A 12,663-nucleotide genomic window follows, 5' to 3' on the forward strand; every position below is an offset into this window, starting at 1 on the left:
AAGGTAATTAACAAGCAATAGTAGCTTGTGATCTGTATAATGTTTGAGTACTTGCCAGGTACTTGTGACTTGAATTGTCCACTGTTGGAAACAGGATACTGGGCTTGATAAACCCTTGGTCTGACCCAGTATGGCATATCTTATGTTCTTATGTAATTGAAAAGAACAAAAAGGGTACTTCCCTTGAGAGAGACAGCGAGTGGCAAGAGGGGACTTCGAAGACAAAAAGGGAGCCAGTCCTCTGGCTACCAAGGATCCTGGAACACAGTAGGCCACTGAAGTCAGGGGAATCCAACCCCCAGGTCACCCACCACTACAAAGGAACTTAGCACCTCGGGGAGCTACTCCAACTTTTTATTTCCAGAATTTCATCTCTCAGTCAGAACTGCAGATTTGCACCTCTACCATCTGCTGGAGACAGAGAAATACTGAGGGACAGTAGGTGGCACTCTCAGTTATTTAGCAGCGTCTCAAAGTTTTGTTCTCTGCCTCCATCTGCTAGAAGGGATGCAAAACCCACTTGTCTGGACTGATCTGGGTATGAAAAGGAACATTCCTTCACAGACCTCAGGTGGGAAACCCTTGAGCAAATTGACATGCTGTTGAGAGGGAAGAGCAGAGTTTAAAAATTGAACTTACGTGAACAATTTTGGATTTTTTATTTAAATTCGGTTGTTCTTCAAGGACTTAATCTAGTAATCGAGTGATGCTCATTGATTTAAATACATTTTTATTATTATTATTTTGACATTTCACTATAAATATAGCCTTTCGGAAGCCCTTTGTTGTTTTCCAGTTTACATTTTCGCGCCAAAGGTCCAGCGTTTTGAGGTAACGTCTGTTGCTTGCTACAATCAATTGAAGAATTTATAAGCGTGCTGATTTTATACTAGATTTTATTATGTCTTATAGAGTGCTTTTATTTACAATTCTGCTGAACAAAATGAATTATTTTATTTTTGTTTTACAGTAAAATATTACGATATCACTATGATGACAGCATTGACAACTTCAAATCATAAGGAATTGCCCCCTGATACAGGCTTCGAAATATGGTTCAGTGTTGGGGCTATGTTGTCAAGATAAGTACATTTTACCTACAATAAAAAAAATATAAAAAATCATATACAAAACATTTGATTGGCCAATGATTATTGATAAGCCAAATGAAGGTCTGACTATACCGGAAGTGCCTATTATGACTGGCCACTTTGATTGTTCAGTATTAATATAGGACTTTATTGCTATTGATAGCTTTACGTTGGTCCTTACATTCACCCTCATTGTGCAAAATACATAAAAAATAAACAGAGATCACATTTTTTTGGGGACTGGATTTATGGAAATAAAAGAAAATTATTCCTGCTCTTTCCACAGTTTGAAATGAATAATAATTGAATCCACAGTATACAAGGCATCAGATGCTGTCCTGCTGTCTTAAATTATATCTGAGATAATTCTAACTGAAGAGCATGAGAGGGAGGGATTTCCAATTCTGAATTCACCTGCAACCAGAAAAAGACAAAATTAAGACATGTATTTTTAAGATTAACAACTTTTTATTCCTAATGCTTGAGTCAACTGTACCACCCTGACCTTTAGGCACAAACATCAAGCTGTCATACTGAAATTAGCTTATGTTGTAAAACACTGCAGTAGAACAAAAGCATAGTTCTTATCATTATTAAAATGTTGCATTCTTGATTTATCTATTTATTTTTACAGATATATATATTCCGCTATTTTAACTGTTATACATAACAGATTGCATACATTTAACATAAAACATTTTATACACAAGACAATTTGCCCAGAACACATTAGTGCTGTGGTCAATCAGACGTATTGCTTTTTATACTTCTATTTAAAAGGCAAACTCCAGGCTCAACATTTAAGATAGCATCTTGTCTAGCCAGGCAAAAATAATTCCCTAGCTCATGGGTTCTCAACCCAGTCCTCAAGATATACCTGGCTAGTCAGATTTTCAGGATATCCAAAATGAAGATAGTGCATGCATATTTACTTCATGCATATTCATTATGGATATCCTGAAAATCTGTCTAGCTAGGTGTGTCCTGGGTTGAGAACCAGTGCCCAAGCTAAAAGACCTGAGCAAATTATGAGCTAGCTTATCTCAAAGAGAATGCCTTATTGCTGGAGGGAGCATCTCTTTTGTGCCAGCAGCAATCAGTAATGTCCTAAATGTTTCTGTTTTCCACAACAGGAAAGGATTTTTTACATTCTTGCTCTGATGTTCTCATCATTTGGTATGAGGGCTTTGAATTTTGAACATGGATTTCTCCCTTTAGTTCTATGATTGGATAGAGTTTGTTTATTCAAGGTTCATCATTTAAAAAACAGAGGCTTCCTCACTGAAAATCGAATTTTAAAAGCCCAGTGTACACCAAATCGAGCAATGTGCACGCAGGTTGGGCTCACGTGCACCCACTGAATTTTAATAGCCACCCAGATGTGTGCGTTTCACCCACTGCATGCACTTGACTGGATTTCAAAAAGGGATGGGCTGTAGGTGTTTTGGGGCATGGCAAAGAGGTGTCAGGGCCCTGCCTGCCCAAATATGATCTCTTTGACATGCCCCAAAATGACCACAGCCCGCCCCTTTTTGAAATCGAGTCAGATGTGCACACAGTGTGTGATATGCGCACATTTGGGTGGTTTGCACCCAGGTCCACTGCCGTATAAGTTTACTTCTATGGAGGAGTTGTAAATTGTAAAAAAAAACCCAAAACAAACAAACAAAAAAAAACCTCCAGCTGTTTTGGAGGGGTTTAAATGGTTCTGGGATAAGTGGGGGTGTGCAGGCTATTAAACCAGGGCGTTTGGAGGACCTAGCTCAACACTGTGCGAACTGGTGAAACTGTTTATAGCATAGATGTGTGCTTGTTTTAAAATACACTGATTTACGTGGTAGAAACTAGGGATGTGAATCGTGTCCTCGATCGTCTTAACGATCGATTTCGGCTGGGAGGGGGAGGGAATCGTATTGTTGCCGTTTGGGGGGGTAAAATATCGTGAAAAATCGTTAAAAATCGTTTAAAAATCGAAAAATCGAAAAACCGGCACATTAAAACCCCCTAAAACCCACCCCCGACCCTTTAAATTAAATCCCCCACCCTCCCGAACCCCATCCCTCGCCGGAACATCGTTAAAAATCGAAAAATCGAAAAACCGGCACACTAAAACCCCCTAAAACCCACCCCCGACCCTTTAAATTAAATCCCCCACCCTCCCGAACCCCCCCCCAAATAACTTAAATAACCTGCGGGTCCAGCGGCGGTCCGGAACGGGCTCCTGCTCCTGAATCTTGTCGTCTTCAGCCGGCGCCATTTTCCAAAATGGCGCCGAAAATGGCGGCGGCCATAGACGAAAAAGATTGGACGGCAGGAGGTCCTTCCGGACCCCCGCTGGACTTTTGGCAAGTCTCGTGGGGGTCAGGAGGCCCCCCACAAGCTGGCCAAAAGTTCCTGGAGGTCCAGCGGGGGTCAGGGAGCGATTTCCCGCCGCGAATCGTTTTCGTACGGAAAATGGCGCCGGCAGGAGATCAACTGCAGGAGGTCGTTCAGCGAGGCGCCGGAACCCTCGCTGAACGACCTCCTGCAGTCGATCTCCTGCCGGCGCCATTTTCCGTACGAAAACGATTCGCGGCGGGAAATCGCTCCCTGACCCCCGCTGGACCTCCAGGAACTTTTGGCCAGCTTGTGGGGGGCCTCCTGACCCCCACGAGACTTGCCAAAAGTCCAGCGGGGGTCCGGAAGGACCTCCTGCCGTCCAATCTTTTTCGTCTATGGCCGCCGCCATTTTTCGGCGCCATTTTGGAAAATGGCGCCGGCTGAAGACGACAAGATTCAGGAGCAGGAGCCCGTTCCGGACCGCTGCCGTTCCGGACCGCCGCTGGACCCGCAGGTTATTTAAGTTATTTGGGGGGGGGTTCGGGAGGGTGGGGGATTTAATTTAAAGGGTCGGGGGTGGGTTTTAGGGGGTTTTAGTGTGCCGGCTCACGATTCTAACGATTTATAACGATAAATCGTTAGAATCTGTATTGTATTGTGTTCCATAACGGTTTAAGACGATATTAAAATTATCGGACGATAATTTTAATCGTCCTAAAACGATTCACATCCCTAGTAGAAACAGGATATATGCACCTAAGTACGCACCCGCTTAAAATTAGGTGCACTTGTGCACATGTTCAGTCTATTTTATAACATGTACACAAGTGGTGCGCCCCTGCACCACTTTGAAAGTTACTATCCCTATGTACCTTTGTTTATAAGGTAATACACAGCCGGTAATCTCATAATTTGATCGACTTGCATAGACTTTGCTAGGAATGGCATAAAATAATTTCATCTAGGCAACTTGCTCCATCTCGTTTCAAGCAATCCAGGGATCCAATGCCTTGTTTAAGAGTGGCCCTTGCATGCTGCCATCACTTTGACAGCTCACTTCCTGGAAGTCCCTGGCTGGCCCAGAACCTTTGCATACCTTTGAGTTGAGGTATTGATGCAGTAGCATCCGCAGCTCTGAATTCTGCTGCCTAAGACTGGCTGTGTCATTCAAGAGCTTTGACCTTCGAGTCAGCACATTGCTTGAAAACAAAATGTAAGCATATATTTATTGTTGGTATTTTAGACTACTTTCCTACAAACATCTCAAACAAACCTCAAATACTCATCTCCTGGACATGAGGGAAAGGGAGAGGGGAACGATAGCAAAGAATGTACTGGATTAGGGAACAGAGTGGTTTAGTTCTTTCCTGCTCCAGCTTCAATTTCACCGCTCTCCTATTCCCTGCAAACTACCTAGGAGGAGAGGGACTGGAGCATGATGCAGAGAGATTATTTGCAGGGGGCTAAAACAGAAAGCTGTTGAATCAGCTCTGCAGGTACTGTAGCTTCCTTCAGATGACTAAATTAACTTGGAGGAGCTTCAAGTTTGTTGATTGCCCAGGAGGTTGTAAATTATGTGACAAACGGCTAATTATGCAGTTTTTCCCATGGATATAACATAGAACATATAAATATCACCAGGCTGATCCAGTCTGCCTGTTATCTTTTCCTGTTGCAATACCACAGAACCTCATGATCTTTGACTTTACCTTAATGAAGGATCTCTGTGCTTATTCTTTATTTTATTAAATTCTGTTACTGTTTTTGCCTCCATTACCCTTTCTGTGAAGAAATATTTCTTTATGTTACTCCAAAGTCCATATACTTTGAGTCTCATAGAGCTTACTTTTCACTGAAAAATGCTTCTTCTTGTGCTTTATGTATAAGCCCCACAATTGGAACCCTTATATCAGCAACGGGAACTGAAAACGTTTGAACTCAAAACCAGTACAGTAACTTTCTGTTCTATATACATACTTTCTTCAGTAACATACAGAAGAGAGATTGGTCTTTCCAAAAAGGGCAAGGTTGTGGACTGATATGAGGTATTCCAGGAACGAAAATTAGCAGGTAAGAACCAATTTTCCTTTCCTGTTCATATCCTAGATCAGTCCAGATGCCTGGGATATGTACCCAAGATCCCTTAAACTGGACAGGAATCCGAAAGACCATCTCGCAGCACATGCTCCCCAAACTGCACCTGAACATCCAGTTGGTAATGTCTAGTGAAAGTGTGAAGAGAAGACCATGTCACCGCTCTGCAGATATGCTGACATTCCGCTGAGGAAGCTGCTTGTGCCTGGGTAGAATATGCCTGCAGACCCTCTGGGATCAGCCATCCTCTACATAAATATACCAATACAATTGCTTCTTTCAGCCACCACACAATTATAGCCTCCAACATCTTACATCCTTTCTTGCACCACTAAACAGCACAAATAGATGATCAGATCTCCTAAAACCATTAGTGACTTTAAGATACTGCAACAAAGTCTGACGGACATCCAATAAATGAAATTCCCTTGATGTGGCATCGCCGAATCCAAATGTCGAAATGCGGGGAGCTCCACTGTCTGACTAAGATGAAACAGAGAGATGACCTTCGGCAAATAGGAAGGCGCTATACACAATGATGCTCAATCATTCGACATTTGAAGGAAAGGATTCCTACATGACAAGGCCTGAAGTTCAGAAATCCTCCTGGCTGAACAAATCGCCACCAAGAAGACTGTCTTAAAGGTAAGATCCTTCAGAGATGCTCACCTCAATGGCTGAAATGGAAGACCACAAAGGACTCTAAGGCCCAATTTAAGATTCCATAAGAGGCACATCTTGTGGACTGGAGGACGCAAATGCTTCACACCCCTAAGAAAATGGATTACATCCAGATGCGAAGCCAGCAATACACCATTAACCGTACCTCGAAAACAGCCTAAGGCTGCCACCTGAACTCGAAGAGAGTTATAAGCCAGACCCTTTATTAGACTTCTAAAAAAGGCCAAAATGTGAGACATTGACACATGTGTACGGTCAAGCCCTTCCCAAAGACACCATGTCTAAAACACTCTCCACACTCTGACATACGCCAAAGAAGTGGATGGCCTCCTGGCATGAAGTATGGTAGAAATAACTGATTCCAAAAATCCTTTCAAAAGACAGGCCATGAAACAAAAGCAAGTCGCCCAATTCAAGAAAACTGGCACTTGGTGAAGTAAACCCTGCAGATGGCTTAGTCTTAGGGGTCCATCCACTGCGAGATGTATCAGATTCACAGACCATGGCCAGTGCGACCACTCTGGAGCCACAAGAATCACCTTTCCTAGGTGTATCTCGATATGTCACAATATCCTTTCTACCAGAGGACACGGGGGAAAAACATGTAGCAGAATTCCCTCCGGCCATGTAAGAACCAGAGAAATGAGCCCTTCAGATCCAACCTCTTGCCTGTGATTGAAGAACCAGTTTGCTTGGCAATCAGCTGTAGAAGTCAACAGGTCCAGCTGAGGACAACCCCACTTAGCCCAATTGAGATCCATGGCCTCTGAGGACAGTTCTCAAAATCCAGGATCCAACTCTTGCCAGCTGAGATAGTCTGAATGCACATTGTCCACTCCGGCCACACGAGACGCTGCCAGTACTGCCAGGTGCTGTTCCACCCAGACAAAAAGCTCTTGGGCCTCCTGAGACATCATGCGACTCTTCATCCCATCTTGATGATTGACATATGCTACCATCATCGCATTGTCCAACAAAACGTGCACCACCGAAGAAATGAAAGCAACGTCATGCGTACCACTCTCATTTCTAAGCGATTAATAGACCATACGCTTCCTCCACTAACCACTGACCTTGAGCCATCTGTTCTTGACAAACAGCCCCTAGCCTCTCAGGCTGGCATCAGTGTTCACCACCATCCAGTCCAGAACCTTCAACTCTTCTCTCTCCAGACTGGGTCAAGAAAGCAACTACGAGAGACTGGACCTGGAAATGTTATCGGAAGCTGATACTGCTCCAACTGAGAACTCCACCAGGTCAGGAGTGCTAGCTGAAGAGGCCTCATGTGAATGAATGCCCATGGTACTAAATCTAGCATAGACATCATAGAACCCAGGACATGCAAATAAATCCATAGACCCTAAGTACTGAAAATCACAACAGCTGGTGGACCTGGGCTTGCGACTTCATCACCCTGACTGAAGTGAGGAACACCTTCCCCACCCTGGTGTCAAACCATGCCCCCAGCTACTCCAGCAATGGGGAAGGAACCACATTGTTCTTTGCTAGGTTCACCACCCAATGCAAAGTCTGCAACCTCTGCATGACCTGTTGAACCAACTATTGATATCCAGACTCCAACTTTGCCCAAATAAACAAGTCATTCATGTAAGGGTGTACTAAGACTCCTTCCTTTCACAGTGCTGTGGCTACCACCACCATGACCTTGGTAAACATCCTTGGCATTATCGCCAATCTGAATGGAAGGGCTCAGAATTGGAAATGATCTCCCAGACCTATGAAACACAGGAACTTTTGATGCTCTGGCTGAATGGGTATGCGCAGATAAGCCTTTGTCAGGAACTTCCCTTTGCAAACCACTGCGATCACTGTTCACAACATCACTCGAAATCATGGCACCTGAAGCACCGCATTGACCTTTTTCAGATTCAGACTGGGACAAAAAGTACCCTCCCTTTTTGGAACCAGGAAGTAGATGGAGTATCTTCCTTGTTCCTGCTCCCCCAAGGGAACAGGGACTATCACCTCCAGGTGCTCCAGTTGCTACAGTATGTCCTGCACAGCATCTCTTTTGCTGCAGGATGCACAAGAGGAGACTATAAATGCTTCCTAGCTTGGTTGAGCAAATTCTAACATGTAGCCATCTCTTATCACCTCCAGGACTCATTGGTTCATATTGATCTTGGTCCACTCTTTGTAAAAGAGAGCTAACCTTCCTCCGGTGATTTCCAGGGAAGAATGGACCAACCTCATTTTATTGTGTGGCCTTGCTTCCTCTGGTCCCTTGACTGGAACTTTCCTGATTCAGTCTATGTGGCCCCCAAAATGACTGCTGGCATCCCAAACTTTTCCTCCAAGAGGAAGAAGAACCTCTATTGGACCTATAGCTCCTTGTATCTTGAAAACAAGACCGAGGTGGAAAACTCTTCTTTCTTCCCTTCAGTTTATCTTCAGATAGCTTATGCCTCTTTGACTCTCCTAAATGCTTCACCAGCTGTTCCAGGTCTTATAAATAACAGCTTTCCTTTAAAAGGGAGATTGCCCAGTTGCAACTTGGACCAGACATTCACCAACCAATTTCACAACCAGAGGAGTCTCCGTGCTGATACTGTTGATACCATATTCCTGGCGGACATCTGGATCAAATCATACACTGTGTCTGTCGCACAGGCCTCTCTCGCTTCCAGACATGCAGCTTGCTTGGAGCAGCTGAGGATACTGTGCCCTTCTCCTGTGACTTCTGTATCCTAACAATCAGGATTAACTTACACACTTAGTTTATTATTTTAAATTGTTACCGTACTATGATGGCACATGATTAACTTATAATCTATACCACTCATATTTCTCTTTATCGTGCCCTTCTGTAAACCGTTGTGATGGTTATTTAATTTAACGACGGTATAGAAAAGTTTTTAAATAAAATAAATAAAAATAAATAGGCACATTGCATAAAACTGCTACAGATTGCACCCCTCATTCTTAAGGCCAAAACCTCAAACAGCCTCTTCAAAAGGATCTCCAACTTCCGATCCTGGGCATCTTTCAATGTGACAGACTCCTCCACAGGGATGGTTGTTTTCTTTGTCACCGCCGAGTCTGAAGCATCCATCTTAGGGAGTATCTGCAACTCCAATGCATCCTTAGCTAGGGAATGTAGTTTCATCATTGCCCTACCCATCTTGAGGCACACCTCTGGAGTATCCCACTCCCAGATTACCAGCTTCTTCACTGTTCTATGGAATGGAAAGGCCTTCAGTGGGCCACACAACCCTCATCAACCTCCTCATGGTCAGACTCTTCCTGAGGAAACTTGATCTATAGTTCTTCAAGCACAATGAGATGAGAGGGTGCAATTCCTCTTTTCTGAACAATCTGACCACTCTAGGGTTATCCCCTTCGACCACCAGGATGTCCTCAAGATCTGAAAGGTCTCTTATCACATCATCCGCTGGAGGGTCTTCCCTAGGGTCTCCCAGAGGGTCCCCTGCCCCTTCCAAATACTTTGAATCCTTCAAACCATCAGCCAGAGAATCCCCTAAGATCATCCTGGAGGTTCCACTCTCTTCACCTTGGCTGGACAATGGACACTCTGTGGCTGGGACCGCTTGCCCCCTGCTCTTTTCTTGGCCAAGTATGCTTTGTGCAGGAGGAGAACAAAGTCCCAGGAAAAAGCCTCCAAATCAGTGGCATCATCCTCCATCAGATCATTCCCAGCTTCCCGGCACTCTCCTGGTTCCCTGCTGAGTTTTGGACCATTGGCAATAACCGGAGTGAAGAATCCTGGCCTTCCCCTGAAGCTGCATGCTGCATGCCATGTGAAGGCAAGATGGCTGCTATTCCTGCACTGCTGGAAAAGGCCTCCTTGCCGCCCCCAGATGACCGAGTGGCTCGCCTGCTCTCCACTGCCTCCATGGCCAACCCAGAGTTTCCTTTTCCTCCAAAGGCATACCTTGAGCAAAGTACTGCTGCCTCAAGCCACAATTTCTTATCCCCGCAGCTTTTCCCATGCCCCACAACCACAGCCTTGCTGTACATGAGTTGCCAATCCTCCAAACAACTTTCCCCTGGTTACCTTATATGGATCCTTGGGTTGAAAAAGTGCCTTGGCCAGTCCTCTTTCCCCTCCTGTGGCTCCACTCGAGCCCCACTGCTTGTTCGACTGCTGTCCTAACTCGCTATCCCTCTTCTTTCAGTGTTTAGCAAAAGGGAGACACAGAAGAGAGGACTTCAGAGGGACAGAAGGAGCCAGTCCTCTGGCTTTCAATCCCCTGGAGACTTCGGGCCGAGCCAGACCAACCCCTTGCTCGACCTGCTCTACACCCAAGGGATGGGACACTTCAGGGAGCAAATCTTCCTTCTTCTATTCTTTTTCTTTCTGATGTAACCCAAATGTTTTCTTTGGGGTTTGTTTTTTTTTAAATCTACTCCAAACTGCAGGATTTACACCTCTGCTATCTGTTGGAGACACAGAAATACTGAGGGACTGTAGGCAGCACTCTAACAAGCTGATACAGAACGGTGCTGAAAAAAGTGCAAAAAGCAGAATATAAAAATCTAAATAAATACAATACATAAATTCCAGTTTACTGTTTGTGTATTATATAACAGTGATAAACGGTATAATAGTGATGAATAAAAGATTTCGAATGATATAACAATATTAAAAGGTATAATCATACAAACATAAGAACATAAGAACATGCCATACTGGGTCAGACCAAGGGTCCATCAAGCCCAGCATCCTGTTTCCGACAGTGGCCAATCTAGGCCATAAGAACCTGGCAAGTACCCAAAAACTAAGTCTATTCCATGTTACCATTGCTAGTAATAGCAGTGGCTATTTTCTAAGTCAACTTAATTAATAGCAGGTAAAAGCAAGTTTGCTTACCGTAAATGATGTTTCCATAGATAGCAGGATGAATTAGCCATGCTGTCATGGGATCTGTCAATCAGGACCGGGAGGCGGAGCTTGTCAAAGCAGAGATTAGAGCAAAGCTCTCTGCGGCTGCACGTGTGTGCCCGCGCAGGAAAGTAATGGAATCTCCTCAGTCTGTGATTAAGCTGTAGTGTAGTCGAATATTAGGTGACTGCCAGGGAGGAGTTTGGGTCAGCATGGCTAATTCATCCTGCTATCTACGGAAACATCATTTACAGTAAGCAAACTTGCTTTTTCCCGTCGATAGCAGGGCTGAATTAGCCATGCTGTCATGGGAGTCCCAAGGTCCCGATCATGTTATTTCTGATATATATGTTTATACATGATCATTAACAGTGTGGCGGTCACCTTGGACAGGAGGATAGAGATTGTAGGATTGTTTGCCCTATCTTCGCATCAGTAGCTGCCTGTTGATCAAGGCAGTAGTGAGATGTGAAGGTATGAAGCGATGACCATGTAGCTGCCTTGCAAATGTCTATGGGTTGCACATTCTTTAGATGTGCCAATGAGTCTGCTACTGCTCTGACTTGGTGAGCTTTAGGCTCTGAATGTAGTTGTAGTTTCTGTTTGTCGTAACAGAATGTGATGCACTGCGCTATCCAGCTGGAGATGGTGCGTTTAGCCACCGGTAATCCAGGTGCCTTTGGGTCAAAGGAGACAAAGAGTTGAGAAACACGGGAGTCCGAGTTTGTTCTCTCTTTATAGTATGCTAAGGTTCTTTTACAATCTAGTGTGTGCAGTAGTTTTTCCCTATCATTTGCATGAGGTTTAGGGGAAAAAATGGGTAATTCCATGGTTTGATTGAGATGGAATTGAGAAACCACCTTTGGCAGAAAGGATGGGTGAGTTCGGAGAACTATCTTTTGGTGATGAAATTGTAAATATGGAGAATAATGGACCAAGGCCTGCAATTCACTAACTCTTCGTGCTGATGTTACTGCAACCAAGAATACCACTTTCCATGTGAGGTATTTAATATGTGCCGAGTCCATGGGTTCAAATGGGGAAAGCATGAGCTGTTCCAGAACTATGTTGAGGTTCCATGGAACTGGAGGCTTAGAGATCGGAGGACAAATGTGGGTGAGCCCCTTAATGAAGCGAGATAGTAAGGGGTGATTGGAAATAGGAATATTGTTAACTGATCTATGATAGGCACCTATGGCGCTGAGATGAACTTTGATGGATGATGTTGCTAGACCAGCTACATATAGTGAATGCAGATAATCAATGAGCAATTCAGGTGAGCAGTCCAATGGTGGTACCCCTCTGGAATTGCACCAGGTAGAATAGCGTTTCCATTTATAGCTATAATTTTTCTTCGTTAAGAGTTTCCTGGATTCTAACAAAATGAATTGTGCCGAAGTGGAAACTCCCTGTTCTGTTAAAAGGAGCTTTTAATCTCCACGCTGTCAAGTGGAGAGATGAGTGTAGCGGGTGTAGATGCGTCCCTTGATCTTGCCAGAGAAGATCTTGTCGTTTTGGTAACCGAATTAGATCCATGATGGATAGTCGGAGAAGGAAACTGTACCATGGTTGCCTCGGCCAGGCCGGGGCGATGAGTATCAGTTGAGCTTTGTC

The 12,663-nt window shown here is 44.3% G+C and overlaps 1 protein-coding gene across 1 annotated transcript in view; it reads right to left on the minus strand.

Moving 5' to 3' along the window:
* Positions 1 to 879: 879 nt before the first annotated feature.
* DRC1 (dynein regulatory complex subunit 1) overlaps positions 880 to 12,663 on the minus strand; it is a 310,180-nt gene continuing 298,396 nt past the window's right edge. The window contains exons 16-17 of the mRNA XM_029596255.1: positions 4,507 to 4,609; positions 880 to 1,505 (exon numbers count right to left, since the gene is read on the minus strand). Of these exons, the coding sequence (XP_029452115.1) occupies positions 1,443 to 1,505; positions 4,507 to 4,609 (166 nt within the window). The 3' untranslated portion in view covers positions 880 to 1,442. The remainder of the gene's footprint in view (positions 1,506 to 4,506; positions 4,610 to 12,663) is intronic.

Source organism: Rhinatrema bivittatum, chromosome 3, assembly GCF_901001135.1.
Source record: "Rhinatrema bivittatum chromosome 3, aRhiBiv1.1, whole genome shotgun sequence".
NCBI classification, from domain to species: domain Eukaryota; kingdom Metazoa; phylum Chordata; class Amphibia; order Gymnophiona; family Rhinatrematidae; genus Rhinatrema; species Rhinatrema bivittatum.